A 19,494-nucleotide genomic window follows, 5' to 3' on the forward strand; every position below is an offset into this window, starting at 1 on the left:
TGAGGAGAGAGTGTGGCGTATTAGTTTCTAAGGCTGCTATAACAAAGTGCCACAAACTGGGTAACTTAAAACAATGGATATTGATTGTCTCACAGTTCTGGAGACTATACATCTGAGATAGAGGTCCTGACAGGACTGTTTCTCCTGAAACCTGCAGAAAAGTCCTCACTTGCCTCTTTCTCAGTGGCTGGCCAGCAGTCTTTGGTGTTCCTGGCTTGCAAGTGTATGACTCCAATCTTTGCCTTTGCCATCAAACAGCCTTCTCCCTATGTGTTTCTTTCTTCATTTGGCTGTCTTCCTATAAGGACAGTAGTTATTGGATTAGGGGTCCACCTACTCCAGTATGACCTCATTTGAACTTAGTTACATGTGTAATTATCCTATTGCCAAATAAGTTCATATTGTTGAGTACTTGAGGTTAGGAATTCAACATATCTTTGAGGAGTGGGGGAATGATCAACCAATAACAGATGGTAACCATGAGGAAAGCATACCAGAGAAACCAAAGACATTGCCTTGATTCCCGAATTTATTCCAAGAAGGAGTCCTACTACAGTGGGGTAGAAGACCGAAGAATCTTTTTTAAGTATGTATCAGTTCAGTTCAGTCACTCAGTCATGTCCGACTCTTTGCGACCCCATGAATCGCAGCACACCAGGCCTCCCTGTCCATCACAACTCCCAGAGTTCATTCAGGCTCACGTCCCACCTACTATTTGGTTAGCGATGGACTAACTGGGTTTGATTGACAAGTGTATGCTATCATGAGTTAATTAAAAAATTAAATTAATTTAAAAAGTTAATTTAAAAAACTGAATGCCTTCATATAAAGACTGAATGGCCCTGGATACAGGATAGCGGCCCTATCCTTTCTTGTAGTTTTCCCCAGCTATCCTGTTTGGAGGGAAATGATGGCGTATAATTTTGATGAGTAAATGGGATAAGTGATTGTTGTGGTGAGGGTGTCACTCTTTGCCAGAGAACTGTCTTTGATGTCTAAAGTATTACTTGGGACCTAGATGAAAGAGTTAGTCATACAGTAACAAGCCTAACCAAGGGGATGCAGCTAGCATTTAGGAAATGCACCCATTTTTCTGTATCTCTTTTCCTTTGATCAAACATGTACACATTATTAATAAAAATAAATACAAATTTTAAAAAAGACATGAAAAGGAAATGGTAAAATGAACTCTGCCCTAGTCCAAAAGAAAAAAAAACCACAGCAATTTCAAATCAGGCCCTTTGTTGAGATCCTATACAAGAACAGCAGTATGATTGGGATTCTTAAATGGCAGTGGCTGAAATGACTAATAAAAGCCTGCTAATAACACAGAATCAAATCACCAAACAAACCCATCTCAAAATCCAGTTTCTCTAGAAGGGAAGGGCATGAACTTTATGGTTGGCACCATCTCTTAATGTAGGACCTTAGGCAAGTGACTTAATCTCTCTCAAGTTTGCTATGTATAAAACTAAGGATAACTACCTAGCAAGGCTGTAGTGAGAATTAAGTATCTAGCTGAATGCAGGACACATAATAGGTGGTTCACTAAATTGAAGCCTTCCACCTCCCAGTCCTGCATATATATGCAAAATACAATCTTTCCCCACTACCCTGTCACCTCCTCTTCATCTCATTCTCTTCCTCTCTCTCTCTCTTTTGCCAAAGTTCTTATTTATAATCTAGCAAAGGGCATATAAACAGGAAATGACTTGAATTTATTCTTAAAAACCAGTGTAAAACAATGTAGTATACCACTGACTACTTAAGTGCTGACAAACTCGACATTCCTAAAAACAGCAAACACATATTGAGTGATCACTCATGCCAGGCATGGTGCTAGGCATGGAGTAAATGAAACATCTTCCCTCCCTGGTGGAGTTCAGTTTAGTGAACTGAATGAAGAAGCAATGAATAGATACTTGAAAAATATGTTCAGTGCCCTAAAAGAAATGATCAGGTGCAATGATGGAGACTAATGAAAGGGCAGGCGGGATACTTAGTTTAGGAAGGATGGCCTTTCCGAGGTGACATTTAAACTGAAACCTGAAAGATGAGAAGCTAGATGTGTAAAGAACAAGAGCAAGTGCCTTCAAGACAGTGGAATCAGCATGTGCAGTGAGGCAGTCAGGAGCTAGAAGGGTCTGAGGAGTAGTTCTGGCAGTGTCAACAAGATAGAGGGGCCACCATGAAGTAAATCCAACTCTTACCATGGGCTCAGTGCCCTACCTAAATTGCCCCTGTCCCCCCTGCCCCAACCTCATATCCTCCCCAGGCATCCATATCACCTATCCTTTCTGTCCTTTAGGTGCTGGTCTCAGTCCCACCTCAAGAATGAGAGGTCTGCTGCGCTTGCTGTTCTTCTGTCTAGAATGCTCTGCCCAGACGATTCTCATGGATGACTTCTGGCCTCTGTGGTCAGCCAGGCCTCAGATCAAGTGTCATCTCTGGAGAGAGATCGCTAAGTACCACCCCTCACCCAACATTGACTTTTGGTGTTTTTTTTCTCTTCCCATCCCTCATCACTATCAAACGTTATTTTGTTGATTTTTTAAAGTACTTTTTGTTTGTTTTATACTCTCCGCTAAAATATAAGTCCCATGAGTTTATTTTCCTTATCGCTATAACCTAGGATCATATCTAGAATATAAAGGAAACTCAAATATTACTTGTTGAATTTATGTTGAATGAAATAAAGCTTAAAGAGGTAACGCAAGATGTTAGAAAAGAACTGACCCAATTGTGTGAGCGAGGGCTTCCTGGAAGAGGTGTTTTCAGTTAAAATTGAAGGGGCAAGAGAGCGAAGGTGGCACGCAGGTAAAAACAAGAACTGTGGAAATCACTAGTTCATTCCCGTCCTTTTTCACTAGCTTGGTGGTGGTGGTGGTGGTTTAGTCGCCAAGTCGTGTCCGACTCTTGCTTAGGAACACCTTTAGCGCTGGAGCAGCGTTTTACTAATCTTTCACCAGCGCCTGTCCCGGGACCTGGCATATAGATAGGTTTTTTTACACAATGACTGGCTGTGGGGTGCGCAGAAGGGTCTATTCACTCGGCTGCAGTACAGTTTGAGACTGGCCACTAAGTCTGGCAGCACCCGTGCAGGCGAGCAGAACGCGGCGCCGAAGCCGGCCTTGGCAGCGGCCCCCGCGCCTGCGCGTTACGGTTCCCTCTCGGCGCGGCTCGGGGAGCCGGCCGCCTCGGCGCGCGCCTGCGCAGTGCGGTCTTCCCGCCTCCGACAAGATGGCGGCGGCCGAGTAGCGCGGGGGCGGGGTGTGGCCGCCGGAAGCCCGGCCGCTGCCGGGGGGAGCCGAGGGCGAAGGCCCGGGCGCAGCGGGCCGAGGCGGGATGCTGTTCCCGGGAAGCGCCGTTGGCCACCGCTGAGGAAGGTCAAGCACGGAGCTGCCTTCCCGAGCCCCCGGCGCCCCCTATGTTCACCCCCCTCTGCTCGAGTGCGGTCGCCGCTTTGCCTGCTTCGGTGCCGCCCTGTGCTGTCGGGTCCCGGAGCTGCGGCGGCGGCAGGGGCTGTGTCCGGCAGGAGAGGAAGCGCCCGGGCTGCGTCCGTGCTTCTGTCCGCGGGGCGAGCGTCTGGCAGGTGGGTGAGGATGCAGGCTTCGGTGTCTCTTCTTTGGGCAAAGCTTTCTCGGCTTTGCCCCGCCGTGCCTCAGACCCCGGTGGCGCTCAGCCGGACTGCGCCGCTCCCTTGTCTCCACGTCCCGCCCCCTCTCCGCGCCCCGCTCCAGGCCTCCGGCTGGCCCCTGGCTTTGCACGCCTCCATTCCCACCCCGGGGCCGGGGGTCGCGGCGCCGGCCGCCCTCCGCAGCCTTCCCTGGCTCCTGCTGGAGCGTCAGCCCTTGCAAGCGGTTTCTCTTTTGCGTTAGGTGGGTGGGTCGTCTGGCTGTTTAGTCACCTCCCCATCTTCCTGGTTTCGACCTTCTTGCTTCCTTGAGAAGTCTCTTAACTGTATGGAAAGCTTATCCTGGCTTATAGACTTACAAAGAAAAGCTTGCTATCCAGACGCCAGTGGATTTTGTTCATCTTGTTGAGGGCATCCAGCCCCCAGGAGACTGGGATGGTTTTGGGAATTTGACCATCGAAGTCCTGCAAAGTTGAGGAATGGTGCCAATGACGGCAAGTGATTCTTCATCTAAATTAATCCTTTTCTCACTACTTGGTCTCTAAACTTTGTTGGGGGGGGGGCCGGGGGGACATATGTATGCTAGATCAGGGAAAGAATTGAGAAGTGGTCCTGTTTTAAAAGAAGGCTTTATCAAGGTAAGAAATGTAATAGTCCAAGAAGGGATAAGTGATTTTAGTGATTATTTTGTTCACTGTTAGCCTAAATTGTCCACTGAAGCTTCAAAATTTTGTGTTGTCCGAGCCCTTTGTTTTATTTGGAAAGGACTAAAATGGAGAAAACGGTTTTTAAACTTGAAACTTCTCAAATTTCTTGGATTCTCAATTGTTACTAGTACTACTTGACGATCCTTACTGTACTTGATATTTTCTGCAAAATTTAGGTTGTCCCAGTATCGTTTCTTCTTCATTACTAGGGCAAGAGTAGTCAGAGTTAATGGTGTGAAAAGTGCAAACTGAAGGGGGGATGTAGTAGTGGAGGAAGTTGCCATGTCTGATTTTTCCCATTTTTTCCTGTAATTGGATAAAGTGTCAAGAGCAGCAGAATGGTAAAAAATGAGATTATGAATATAAATGATAGCTTGTCCATTGAGATTGCAATGGGTGGACCTTTTAAAATTAAATTGAGTGATATCCTTTTTTTTTGAAGCCATGCTAGGTGCTCTCCAGAGTTACTAAAGCACAAACCGTTGTTGCCTTATTGGAATTCCATGCTAAAAATCTTTAACAGGTGGGTTACAATTGGCCTGACAGATTTAACTTTTCCTTCTACCTCCTGACACACATCTGCCTTAACCTTTGTTGTAGACTTTTGTCCTCTTGATGAATTTCTTAAATTTGGACATAGAATTGTTCAATTTAAAAGGAGAGGAGATATTTTAAATGTTTGATTCCTGTGCTGGCAGATTCATTCACTTGTTTGTTGCTATGCTGTGCTGAGTCGCTTCAGTCATGTCCGTCCCTTTGCGACCCTGCGGACAGCCGGACTCCTCTGTCCACGGGAATTCTTCAGGCAAGAGTATTGGAGTGGGTTGCCATTTCCTCCTCCACAGGGTATTCCCGACGCAGGGATCGGACCCACATCTCTTATGTGTCCTGTACTGGCAGGTGGGTTCTTTACCACTAGCGCCACCAGGGAAGGCTGTTTGTTTCCTGCACCCAAGGACTGCGTGTTTTAAGAGGTGATGCTCTCTCAATTCTGTGCTTTTAGCTGAGCCCTAGTCAGTAGCTCATTGCCTGAGGCATTGTGTCAAGACCTGTCTGACCACAAACAATCAACTCTTCCACACTTCTGGAACCTGTTTTCTCTCTCTCTTCCCCTCTTCCTCCCTTTGGGAACCCTCCCATCTTTGTGTCTCTGTTCATTCAATTTGCTAGCCTACTGCTCTTTTCATTTGCCTCTCCTTGTCAGCAGGGTCCCAGGGCCATCATTTTTTACCAGCCTGTCATTGATACCTTAGAATAGTTAACTTTATGTCTGTTTCTCTTTCTAGTGACCAGTTCTGAACAGGCCTTGTTTTTGATCCCTGAAGGATACAAGAGACAGTTGTGTGAGGATTTTGGTTTGTTGTCATACCAATTAGTGTTCTGTTATCCCAGGTCTTTAATGTCGGTTGTGTGGTTTTGTTTTTTTTTTTTTTTTTTTTGATCTTACTTCATGAAAGCTTTTATAGCAAATAACTTTATCTTTTCCTTTCCTGAGAAAAATCTCAAACATCTGAGGTATAATCTTTTCTATCCTGATATCGTTTCTTTCAGTTCAGTTCAGTTGCTCAGTCGTGTCCAACTCTTTGCGACCCCATGAATCGCAGCACGCGGGCCTCCCTTTCCATCACCAACTCCTGGAGTTCACTCAGACTCACGTCCTTGAGTCAGTGATGCCATCCAGCCGTCTCATCCTGGGTCGTCCCCTTCTCCACCTGCCTCCAGTCCCTCCAGCATCAGTCTTTTCCAGTGAGTCAACTCTTCGCATGAGGTGGCCAAAGGACTGGAGTTTCAGCTTCAGCATCATTCCTTCCAAAGAAATCCCAGGGCTGATCTCCTTCTGAATGGACTGGTTGGATCTCCTTGCAGACCAAGGGACTCTCAAGAGTCTTCTCCAACACCAGGGTTCAAAAGCATCAATTCTTTGGTGCTCAGCTTTCTTCACAGTCCAACTCTCACATCCATACATGACCACTGGAAAAACCATAGCCTTGACTAGACAGACCTTTCTTGGCAAAGTAATGTCTTTGCTTTTCAATATGCTGTCTAGGTTGGTCATAACTTTTACTCTTATCTGAAAAGAAGGAATTGTCCTTCCTTTTCTTCAAGAGCAACCTTCTCCAGATGTATCCATGATATCCCTCTCTCTCTTTCTTTCTCAGTAATTATCCATTAACACTCCTTTTTAAGTCTTGCCCTCTCTAGCCTGCATGCATGCTTAAATACACCTTTGCAAGGGCTGCCAAACACGGTGCTGTGTGCCGTGCAAATCACAGAAGCCAGTCTGAATTTTGAGCCTGCTGTGCCCCTGTATTTCTGTTCTTCAGTCCTAGGAGCCTGGCATAGTTGTTGTTCAGTTGCTCTGTTGGGTCCAGCTGTCTGCAACCCCATGGGCTGCAGCATGGCAGGCTCCTCTGTCCTCCATTATCTCCTGGGGTTTGCTCAAATTTATGTTCACTGAGTCGGTGACACTACCTAGCCATCTCATCCTCTGCCACCTCCTTCTCCTTTTGTCTTCAGTCTTTCCCAGCATCAGGGTCTTCTGCAGTGAGTTGGCTTTTTGCATCAGGTGGCCAAAGTATTGGAGCTTCAGCTTCAGCATCAATCCTTCCAATGAATATTCAGGGTTGATTTCCTTTAGAATTGGTTGATGTCCTTGCAGTCCCGGGACTCTTAAGAGCCTTCTCCAGCACCACAATTCTCAGTTCTTTGACACTCAATCTTCTTTATGGTCCAACTCTCACATCCGTACGTGACTACTAGAAAGACCATAGCTTTGACTATAGGCACTTTTGTCAGCAAAGTGATGTCTCTCCTTTTCAGTATGCTGTTGAGGTTTGTCATAGAATTTCTTCCAAGGAGCAAGCATCTTTGAATTCCATGGCTGAAGTCACCATCCACAGGGATTTTGGAACCCAAGAATATAAAACCTATCACTGCCTCCAGTTTTTCCCCTTCTATTTGCCATGAAGAGATGGGACCAGATGCCATGATCTTAGTTGCTTGTGTGTTGAGTTTCAAGCCAACTTCTTCATGCTCTTCTTTAACCCTTATCAAGAGGCTTTTTAGTTGCTCTTCACTTTCTGCCTTTAGAGTGGTATCATCTCCATATCTGAGTTTGTTGATATTTCTCACAACAATCTTGATTCCAGCTTGTGCTTCCTCCAGCCCAGCGTTTGTTATTCTGTACTCTGCGTATAAGTTAAATAAGCAGGGTGACAATATACAGCTTTATTGTACTCTTTCCCAGTTTGCAACCAGTCAGTTGTTCAATGTCCGGTTCTAACTGTTGCTTCTTGACCTGCATATAGGTTTCTCAGGAGGCAGGTAAAATGGTCTGATACTGCTATTTCTTTAAGAATTTTCCGCAGTTTGTTATGATCCACACATTCAAAGGCTTTAGCGCAGTCAATGCAGCAGAAGCAGATGTTTTTCTGGAATTCTGTCACTTTCTCTGTGATCCAACAAATATTGGCAATTTGCTCCCTGGGTCCTCTGCCTTTTCAGAACCTAGCTTGTACATCTGAAAGTTCCAGGTTCACATTCTTTTAAAGCCTAGCTTGAAGGATTTTGAGCATAACCTTGTTAGCGTGTGAAATGAGTACAGTTGTATGGTAGTTTGAACATTCTTTGACATTACCTTTCTTTGGGATTGGAGTGAAAACTGTGACCTTTTCCAGTCTTGTAGCCACTACCGAGTTTTCCAAATTTGTTAACATATTGAGTGCAGCACTTTAACAGCATCATGTTTTAGCATTTTAAATAGCTCAACTGGAATTCCATCACCTACACTAGCTTTGGTAGCAATGTTTCCTAAGGCCCCCTTGACTTCACCCTCCAGGATGTCTGGCTCTAGGTGAGTGACCACACCAGCTGGTGTGCTGTGCTATGTATTTGTGCCGCCTCTTACTATCTTCTCCTTGTATTAGGTGCTTACCGTTCTGTCCTCTGTGGTGCCTATTCTTGCATGAAATGTTCCCTTGATGTCTCCAGTTTTCTTGAAGAGATCTCTAGTCTTTCCCATTGTGTTGTTTTCCTCTATGTCTTTGCATTGTTCATTTAAGAAGGGCTTCTTATCTCTCCTTGGTATTCTATGGATCTCTGCATTCAGTTGAGTATATCTTTCCCCTTCTCCCTTGCCTTTCCCTTCTCTCCTTTCCTCAGCTCTTTGTAAAGTCTCCTCAGACAATCACTTTACCTTCTTGCATTTCTTTTTCTTTAGAGTAGTTTGGTCACTGCCTCCTATGCAATGCTATGAACCTCTTTACGGTGATGAACTTTGTATATAAACTCATATACAAACATATGAACCTCTTTCAATAAACTCATATACAACTATATGAACCTCTTTCAGTGTTATGAATCTGGTAGACACTTTCTGTACCAGATCTCATCTCTTGAATCCATTTGTCACCTCCACTGTATAATCATAAGGGATTTAATTTGGGTCATATCTAAATGACCTAGTTGTTTTCCCTACGTTCTTCATTTTAAACCTCAATTTTGCTATTAGGAGCTCATGATCTGAGCCACAGTCAGCTCCAGGTCTTGTTTTTGCTGACTGTATAGAGCTTTTCCATCTTCAGCTGCAAAGAACATAATCAGTCTGATTTTGGTATTGACCATCTGGTGATATCCATGTGTATAGTTGTCTCTTGGTTGTTGGGAAAGGGTGTTTGCTATGACCGGCATGTTCTTTTGACAAAACTCCATCAGCCTTTGCCCTGCTTTTGCACTCCCAGGCAAAACTTGCCTGTTATTCTGGGTGTCTCTTGACTTCCTACGTTGTATTCCAAACCCCTGTGATGAAAAGGACGTCTTTTTTTGGTGTTTGTTCTAGAAGGTGTAGTTTGAGAACTGCAGCAGTTCTGCTTCATAGAACTGTTCTGCTTCTTTCGCATTAGTGGTTGGGGCATAGGCTTAAGATAAGTGTGATATTGAACAGTTTGCCTTGGAAACAAACTGCAATTATTATTATTATTATTTTTTTTTGAGATTGCACCCAAGTACTGCATTTAGAACTCTGGTTGACTATAAGGGCTACTCCCTCTCTCCTAAGGGAATCTAGCCCACAGTAGTAGATATAACGGTCATCTGAATTAAATTCGCCCATTCTCATCTATATTAGTTCAGTGATTCCTAAGATGTTCATTCTTGCCATCTCCTGCTTCACCACATCCAGTTTGCCTTGGTTCATGGACCTAACGTTCCAGGTTCTTATTCAGTATTGCTCGTTACAGCGCCAGACACGTCTGCACAACGGAGCGTCATACCCGCTTTGGTCCAGCCACTGCACTGTTTCTGGAGCTGGTAACGACTGGCCTCCACTCTTCCCCAGGAGCGTGTTGGGCACCTTTTGATTGTGGTGCTCATCTTCCAGGGTCATGTTTTTTGGCCTCATACTGTTCATGGGGTTCTCGCGGCAGGAATACTGGAGTGGTTTGCCCTTTCCTCCTCCAGTGGACTGTGTTTTGTCAGAACTCTTCACTGTGACCCATCTGTCTTGGGTGGCCCTGTACAGCGTGGCTGATAGCTTCATTGAGTTACACAAGCCCCTTTGCTACAACAAGGCTGTGATCCATGAAGGGGTATAGTAGGAAGAACATTTACTTTAAAGCTTTAAAGATCTGACTGTGTGGCTGTGGGCAAGTTACTACTCAGGCTGTATTCTTTATCTATAAAGTAGAATGCTATACGAGGAGGGCATGGCAACCCAATGCAGAGTTCTTGTTGGAGAATCACCATGGACAGAGGAGCGTGGTGGGCTGTAGTCCATGGGGTCGCAAAGAGCCGGACAAGACTGAGCGACTAAGCACAGCATAGAATGCTATACTTAGCTCACAGAGGGGTAATCGACAGAGTTTAACACACCTTACACGTCTTTCCAAGGGGTTGGTCCATTATGGAGCCCTTAAAAGTGGAAATTGTTCTTTCCTCTGCACTCTGACTGCTTTTGCCATTGCAGCACTGACGTTGCTTTCTAAAAAGCCGTCTTGGCAATCTAGTTACCAAGTCTAATGGCCTTACCTCAGTCATCCTTGGTTTTCTTAGACCGCTTTTGAAATGCACTCTATAGGAATGGAATGATCTGATCTCTTGTTTCGTAGCTTTATAGGTCCTGATTCTCTTATGTCTCTGAAAGTTTCTTTACATTTCCTGCAGTGTCTTGATTTTGCTCTTCCCCCTAAACATAGCTGTATCAGTCAGGATGCGAATAGGATTTAAAAACAAAAGAAGTGTATTAGCTCAGGTAATTGGCAAGTGCATAGGTAGGATTAGTTTAAAGGGTGAGTGAGTCAAGTCGCTCAGTCGTGTCCGACTCTTTGCGACCCCATGGGCTGTAGCCCACCAGGCTCCTCTGTCCGTGGGATTCTCCAGGCAAGAATACTGGGGTGGGTTGCCATTTCCTTCTCCAGGGGATCTTCCCAACCCAGGGATCGAACCCAGGTCTCCCGCATTGCAGGCAGACGCTTAAACCTCTGAGCCACCGTTTGTTCATAAACTTAGCTTTGTTTAGTCCTTTAGTCCTCAGTCCTTAGTCAGGACTGAGGTTCTGTTTTTCCATTTTCCTCTAAACTTTGTCCTCCCATTTGGGTTTCATGCTCAAACTGGCTTCCCTTCTAGATTAAATCCAAGTGCTTTCTGTCCTTATCTGTAGTGTGGTGACCTTTGTGCTCAGGTTTATCCTTTCATAGTTGCATGTTTCTCTTTCTGCTCCAGGCGTCACATTCTGACACAACCACCAAAGACAGGAGGAGGTTTGCCCTCTCATCTCTTGATGAGGCAAGTAAACCTTTCACAGAAAGCCTGTATCAGGTTTCATTTTGGCCTTATTACTTATGCCCTAGTTGCAAGGGGACTGGAAAAAACAATATCTGGCATTTCAGTCTAGGAAGATATTGGGTGAATGGCTACAGGGAAGGTAACCAACATTGTCAGTGACATGTATTGATAGTATTGTGTGGCGAAGTAAGCTTAAATGCATGAGAATTTTCAGATAGTCGTAGCAGACTGAAAGCACTGATTATCTCAAGAGCTGATATAAGCTATACTTAGGACTGGATCAGTCATTTAGATAGTCATGAATGACTAATTAAAATTGGATTATTATATAAAATTAGTATGTTTGGTATATCCCAGTTCTTTTAAGGTGGTTGTTAAGTACATTTACACATGCACTGTGAGAAATGGATACATGTAGCAACTATTAGGGAATAGATTTGTGGTTCTTGGAGATGAGGTATTTGGAAATCTATGGGTTTGGTTTTTTGATTGTCAGTGATTGTGAGGTCCAATCCAGTTACTGGTAGAGATGAGATATACCAAGGGTCCTGTGATGTTTGCCCACAAAACAAGAATTGTCCCTTCCAAAATACCAGTAGTGCCCCTATGCACTGAAATAACAAACGCTTTGGTTTTGAAAGAATTCACTGAGATTCGTCAGTATACTTACATTGCAAGTGACAGACAACCAGATTCAGACTGGCTGCACGGTACAGGGCATGAGCAGGTCTTGTCCTTGAACTTCACCCGGGGCTTTATCCAGTCTGAAGTCCTCAAGGACGTGGCTCTGTTTCTGTGACTTGTTCTGCTCTGTCATTGCTCTTGTCTTGGTTTCATTCTCAAGCGAGCTTATCTCATGGTAGCAAATTACTGTAGCACTGTCAGACTTAATACTCTGATTTTGTCTGTAAAGTGAAATGAAGTATATCTTTTGTTATTTGATTTTGCAAGTATTTGTTGAGTGTCATCACTCTTGAAACTTCCCTGAACACCTACCCCTAAAAGTCGATTACTTCTTCTGTTATGTCACAACTTTACAAAACTCTTATTACATGCCATATTCTATGGTTATTATGTTTATATGTCTCATGCATTGACTTGTCTTAATTGTCTATGTATTCTTAATGTGTAAAATACTCTCTGACTTAGTGACAGTAACCATGTATGGATGAATGAGACAAGAAGGGAGGATATGGGAAGGGGCAGAGAAGCATAAGAAGTCCCCATTCCTTCCTGTTACTGAACCCTGAATTATGAATGTTGTTCTCCTACCACCAAAGTATGTGTATAATGCTGTTGTGATTGAGAATGAATTCATTTGAAAGCTTTACTGAATTCTAGTAGTGTTCCATCATTATTTTCTCAGCAAAACTAAAACCAGTTACCGTCTTCTGTTCTTTCAACAAATATTTTGGAAAGCCTGCTATTGGCACATAATGTAACAACAATGGTAAGCAAAATAGAGCTATGCTTAAATATCAGTGAGGGACATAGACACTGTTCATGTATGCACGCTCAGTCTCACACACACACGTCAGGCAGCTAATAGGTTGTGAAGCAGAATAAGAGATTCAGGGGATTAAAACGTAACAGGATACTATAATACTTGAGGTGGTTTGGTGAGAAAAGGCTTTTTGAGAAGCCCTTTTCTGAGTGAAGTGGATTAAGCCATGGAACTATCTGGAAGAAGCTGTTCGGGTAGAGGAAGCAGCAGCTTCTAACGTGAAAGTGTCCTTGGCCTGTTGGAAGAACAGCAGGTGGGAGGCCGTGGCTGAAGCAGAGTGAGAGAAAGGGGGGTGTGGCAGGAGAGCTGGCAGGACAGGCCGGAGGGAAGGTGTGGGGACGGGAGACCAAGGAGGGCTCTGGAGGTCATTTCAAGACTTGATTTTATTACGAGATGGAAACCACTAAAAGGTGTTAAGCATGGGAATACCCAGATTTGACTTGATTTTTAGAGGATTACTCTGGCTCTGTGTAGAAAATTGATTTGTGTCGAGGTAAGAATGGAAGTAGGAAAATCATTTAGGAAACTCTGACAGTAATCTAGGTTGGAAATGTAGTGCTTGGGCAAGGTGGTAGTGGTGGAGGACCAAAGAAGTGATCAGATTTGTGACCTATTTAGAAGGTGAAGGAAGGACCATTTATTGATGGAATTGATGTGGGGTGTGAGGAAAACAGAAATAAGGGATGGCTCTGAGTTGTTTGACATGAGCAACTAGGTGAAAGGTGGTATATGTTATTGAGATAGAAACGGTGGGGCAAGGGGTAGGGGTTAGTGGGAAGCAGGTTTGGAGAATTAAATCAGGAGATTTGTTTTGGATGTGGCTTTGTTTGAAATACCTATCAGATACTCAACTGGAGACACTGAGTATACACACACACACACGTGCACATATATTAGCTAGGAGTTTAAGAGAGGTAGAGCTGGAGATAAATGTTCAGAGATTATCAACGTACAGATGGTGTTTAGGTCCATGGGACCAGGTGAAAGCCCCTGAGGAGTGAGAATAGAATTCATGAAACACTTTGATGTTGAAAATGGCTTCCTGTATCGAAGATTGGGAGCTACTGTTTTGGACAGTAATAGCACTCCGAGTATGGAGAAGATAGTGAGTAACCCTTGGAGAAAGAAGTGCAGCTTGACCTGGACTTCAAAAGGATACAAAGAATAGAAAAGACTTTTTCCTTCTCTCATGCCAAGCACAGTGCCTGGCTTGTGGTGAGCATTCTACAGGTGCTGATGAATGAAGGAAAAAGCACTTAGGAGGAGGAACAGCTTGAGCCAGAGGTGTGGCAGCAGGCAAAGCCTGGAGTGTTTTAAAAGCAAGTCAGAGACCTAGAGAAGGTACTGGGTTGGGCAAAGTTTGTTCGGGTTTTTCTGTAACATGTTATGGAAAGTAGTCCAAAGTAGGATTGGGTTGGTCTATTCAAGGCTTTAAATGCTAAAATGCCAGTTGTATTTAACTCTGTGAACTAATGATTTTCAACTGTTTCATTCATTAGCACAACACCTGTAGTTCTTGGCCTCCTGACAAATGCTCAGTAAATACTGAATGGCTTCTGTGGTGGCTCACTGGTAAAAAATTCGCCTGCCAAAGCAGGAGACACAGGAGACGTGGGTTCGATCCCTGGGTTGGGAGGATCCCCTGGAGAAGGCAGTGGCAACCCACTCCAGTACTCTTGCCTGGGAAATCCTATGGACTGGCAGGGAGTCGAAAAGACTTGGACACAACTTAGTGACAGAACAGCAGCAACAACAATAAAATTATTATTTCTAATGATAAGCTTTAAAAAGTTATCCTTTATTATTGATATAAAATTACCTGTGACATCTCTCATAACCAGTCAGAAAATACCAGAGATAGCAGCCCCGAGGATGAAAGTGGCTTTCAAAAAACTGAGGAGCCACTAACAGTTTTATGTTAAGAGACGATTATTTTGTTTTTATAAAGATAACTGCCTGAAGCCTGTTTGTTGATCATTTTTTCCTTTAGCTGTCAAGGAGCAAACTGATTTAGAAGTATGGGGGGTGTTAGCTAGAAAGTCTGGAGAAAGCAGTGGCAACCCACTCCAGTACTCTTGCCTGGAAAATCCCATGGACGGAGGAGCCTGGTGGGCTGCAGTCCATGGGGTCAGGCAGAGTCGGACTGACTGAAGTGACTTAGCGGCAGCAGCAGCTAGCTAGAAAGTCACTCAGTCATGTCTGACCTTTGTGACCCCATGGACTGTTCCATAGAATTCTCTAGGTCAGAATACTGGAGTGGTAGCCTGCCTTTCTCCAGGGGATCTTCCCAACCCAGGGATTGAACCCAGGTCTCCCACATTGCAGGCAGATTCTTTACCACCTGAGCCACCAGGGGGGTGCCTCAAACGGTAAAAGTGTCTGCCTGCATTGCGAGAGACCCAGCTTTGATCCCTGGGTGGGGAAGATCTTCTGTAGAAGGAAATGGCAACCCTCTCCAGTACTCGTGCCTGGAAAATTCCATGGATGGAGGAGCCTCGTAGGCTACAGTCCATGGGGTCGCAAAGAGCTGGACATGCCTCAGCAACTTCACTTTTCACTTTCTAGGTAGAAAATTGGAAATTATGTATCTTTGGAAATCTAATGATTATTTTTAAGTTATATTATTTTAAATACTAATTGTGATTAGAAGTTCTCTCTGTGCTAAGTAATTAGCATATGATAGACTTAACACAATTTAAATGTTAAAAAATAATTTATCTGAATAAAATGATACTGAGATAAAAGTTGAAATTTTAAAGTTGCCCTTTGAAGGAACTTTTTAAAATATTTAGGATACTTTATTTAGGTTTGTGATTACTTTCTTCAGTTCTTATATACCCCATTACTAAAGTTTTCTGTAGTCATTAATGAAAATTCAGGAAAAGTACAGGTGACATTCATAAGCTCATCATATGAAGAAAACCAGTGTAGTTTTCGTCTCTCCCAACCCTTCCCTCCCGCTTTCATTACCCTCCGTCCTGCTCTTCTTCCCTCCGTCTCTCACTTTCTTCTTTGTGCCTAGGACTTTCTCCTCTTGTTACAGTGTAAACATGTGTATATATCTAATTTTTTTAAATTAGGTTATATTCATTCCTTGGAATATTTGATAAATCTTATTTTTATTGACTGTATAATCCCATTGTAAAAATTATTTTTCTTAATTGTTTCCTGGAGTTGGTTATTTAGTTTAGGTTTTCTATTTTATTATCATGTGGGCAGTGAATGTCTTAACACATGAATTCTTTTTGTCTTTTCCCTTAGAATAGGATGATAGGCAATGGAGTTACTAAATAAGGCTTCATCTTAAACATTTTTAAGGTTCATGATACATGTTGCCACATTGTACAATGTCTTGTAAGCCCGATAAATGTTAATTGGTTTGAACGTAATCCTAACTGGGTGGTGGTGGGGAGGTTAGGACCTACGGAGTTGCCAAGCTTGAGTGATAGGCTAGGTTAGGCTTTAATTTCCAAATATTTCTTTCTTTTCTTTAATATATATTTCAAGGTGTATATAAAAAATAACATGAAGAACTTAACATGTTACTGCAAACACATATGAAGTTATTCCTCAGGTCAAGACGTACAACGCTGCCATCATCCCAGAGCTCCTGCCCTTCCGCTTCCTGGTCTTTAAGAGAAAGCTTTCAGCATTTCACTCCAAGCCTGTTTGCTGAAAGTTTGTTTTTGTGAAAAGGTTTATCATATTAAAGAAGTTCCCTTCTGTACCTGGTTTACTAAGAATTTTATGTTTGTTCTGTTTGTTTGAATTTAATGCTTTTTTTGTTCTTGCAGCTCTTCATTACCATGTGAGTTTTCTCCTTCACTATGTTAATATATTTAATTATATGTTATTTAAAATCTTAAACCTAACCTGATTTCTGAGATAAACCTAATTTTGTTTTACAGTATTACTCTTTTTATGTATTTCTGGATACAGTTTGATAGTCTGTTAATAGTTTTGTATCAGTGAGGTGGCCTATATTGTCCTTGTCCGAATCTGAAATCAACGGTTATCTCATACTATCCTTATAAAGTGAGCTGACCCTCATTTTCTATTCTGAAAAAGTTTAAGTAGGACTGAATTGTTCCGTTAAATTTCTGTGAGAATCTGGCCGAAGCCATCTGGGCTGGTGATTTTCTTTGTAGAAAAATTTTTAATTACTACGTTGATTTCTAATTTTTAAGCCTTCTCAGATTTTCTATCTGTTGATTATTTTGGTAGTTTTTCCCCTAAGAAGTTGTCTTTTTCATCTAAACTTTTTTAATTTGCTAGCGTATAATTATTTATAATAAGTATTCAGTTCAGTTCAGTTCAGTTGCTCAGTTGTGTCCGACTCTTTGCGGCCCCATGAATAGCAAAACGCCAGGCCTCCCTGTCCATCACCAACTCCCGGAGTTCACTCAGACTCACGTCCATCGAGTCCGTGATGCCATCCAGCCATCTCATCCTCTGTTGTCCCCTTCTCCTCCTGCCCCCCAATCCCTCCCAGTATCAGAGTTTTTTCCAATGACTCAACTCTTCTCATGAGGTGGCCAAAGTACTGGAGCTTCAGCTTTAGCATCATTCCTTCCAAAGAACACCCAGGACTGATCTCCTTCAGAATGGACTGGTTGGATCTCCTTACAGTCCAAGGGACTCTCAAGAGTCTTCTCCAACACCACAGTTCAAAAGCATCAATTCTTCGGCGCTCAGCCTTCTTCACAGTCCAACCGTAACATCCATACATGACCACAGGAAAAACCATAGCCTTGACTAGACGGACCTTAGTCGGCAAAGTAATGTCTCTGCTTTTGAATATGCTGTCTAGGTTGGTCATAACTTTTCTTCCAAGGAGTAAGCGTCTTTTAATTTCATGGCTGCAGTCACCATTTGCAGTGATTTTGGAGCCCCCCCCCAAAAAAGTCTGACACTGTTTCCACTGTTTCCCCATCTATTTGCCATGAAGTGATGGGACCAGATGCCATGATCTTCGTTTTCTGAATGTTGAGCTTTAAGCCAACTTTTTCACTCTCCTCTTTCACTTTCATCAAGAGGCTTTTTAGTTCCTCTTCACTTTCTGCCATAAGGGTGGTGTCATCTGCATATCTGAGGTTATTGATATTTCTCCCGGCAATCTTGATTCCAGCTTGTATTTCTTCCAGTCCAGTGTTTCTCATGATGTACTCTGCACGTAAGTTAAATAAGCAGGGTGACAATATACGGCCTTGACATACTCCTTTTCCTATTTGGAACCAGTCTGTTGTTCCATGTCCAGTTCTAACTGTTGCCTCCTGGCCTGCATACAGGTTTCTCAAGAGGCAGATCAGGTGGTCTGGTATTCCCATCTCTTTCAGAATTTTCCACAGTTTATTGTGATCCACACAGTCAAAGGTTTTGGCATAGTCATAAAGCAGAAATAGATGTTTTTCCGGAACTCACTTGCTTTTTTGACGATCCGGCGGATGTTGGCAATTTGATCTCTGGTTCCTCTGCCTTTTGTAAAACCAGCTTGAACATCAGGAAGTTCACGGTTCACGTATTGCTGAAGCCTGGCTTGGAGAATTTTGAGCATTACTTTACTAGCATGTGAGATGAGAGCAATTGTGCGGTAGTTTGAGCATTGTTTGGCATTGCCTTTCTTTGGAATTGGAATGAAAACTGACCTTTTCCAGTCCTGTGGCCACTGCTGAGTTTTCCAAATTTGCTGTCATATTGAGTGCTGCACTTTCACAGCATCCTCTTTCAGGATTTGAAATAGCTCAACTGGAATTCCATCACCTCCGACTAGCTTTGTTCGTAGTGATGCTTTCTAAGGCCCACTTGACTTCACATTCCAGGATTAGTATCCATTTAATGGTTGCAGTAAAGAATTATCTTCTTGTGTCTGTTATAGGCTAAAACTACCTCTGTTTTTCCTCATTCAGTCTCCCTGGGAATTTAGTAGTCACTCAAAGGAACCAAATTTTGAATCTTGTTAATTCCTTTTTTTATTATATATTTGTTCTCTATTGCATTGATTTCTGCTCTTTATTTCCTTCCTTCTATTTTTGGGATTTACTTTTTTGTTCTTTTGCTAACTTCTTGTAGATCACTACTTTTTAGCATTTCTCCCTTTTAGATATATGCATTTAAGGCTAAGCATTTCCCTCTAAATACTGTTTTAGCTAGCTAAATTACTCAGATTTTAATATGTAGTACTTTTATAATTCACTTTAAAATGTTTTCTAATTTTCACTGGTACCTACTTTAACTTTTGGATAAGTTGAATGTATTATATTTCTCAATTTCTGAACACATGGAGATTTTCTAGTTATTTTTGAATGTTTTTTATTTCTAACAACATAAGAATGTCATCAGAGAACTCTAACAACATAACAGTGTCATAGTGTTTCAAAGGTCTGTGATTTCAGACCTTAAAAATTTGAGATCTGCACTGTGGCCCCAGTGTATTATTTTTTCTCTACAGCTATTTAATGTGGTGTTCTATATATTTACATTAGGTCTTGCTTGTTAAACCCATATTTCAGATCTTCAGGATTTTAAGTGACCTTTTGTTTGCTTGTATCCATTACACAGACGAGGGTGTATTAAAATATCCCATTTACCACTGTAGATATTTCCCCTTGTATTCTCTTAGCGTTTGCTTTATTTATTTGAGACAGTGCTAGTAGACGAATATCTATATACACTGTGCTTAGTTGCTCAGTCATGTCTGACTCTTTGCAACCTTTAGATTGTAGCCCACCGGACTCCCCCGTCCATGGGATTTTTCAGGCAAGAATACTGGAATGGGTTGCCATTTCCTTCTCCAGGGGATCTTTTCGACCCAGGGACCGAACCCGCATCTGGGTCTCATGAGCTGCCAGCAGATTCTTCCCCTGCTGAGC

General features: G+C 42.8%; 1 protein-coding gene across 5 annotated transcripts in view; it reads left to right on the plus strand.

The window, feature by feature from the left end:
• The window catches only part of APC (APC, WNT signaling pathway regulator), a 139,641-nt gene continuing 123,338 nt past the window's right edge, over positions 3,192-19,494 (plus strand). For 3 of the 5 annotated variants that reach the window (XM_013966683.2, XM_013966685.2, XM_013966684.2), the window contains exon 1: positions 3,192-3,592. In XM_013966683.2, coding sequence (XP_013822137.2) covers positions 3,428-3,592 — 165 coding nt within the window. In that variant the 5' untranslated portion in view covers positions 3,192-3,427. The remainder of the gene's footprint in view (positions 3,593-19,494) is intronic. The other 2 variants (XM_018053744.1, XM_018053746.1) reach the window with 1 other exon arrangement.

Source organism: Capra hircus, chromosome 10 (genome assembly GCF_001704415.2).
Source record: "Capra hircus breed San Clemente chromosome 10, ASM170441v1, whole genome shotgun sequence".
NCBI lineage: Eukaryota > Metazoa > Chordata > Mammalia > Artiodactyla > Bovidae > Capra > Capra hircus.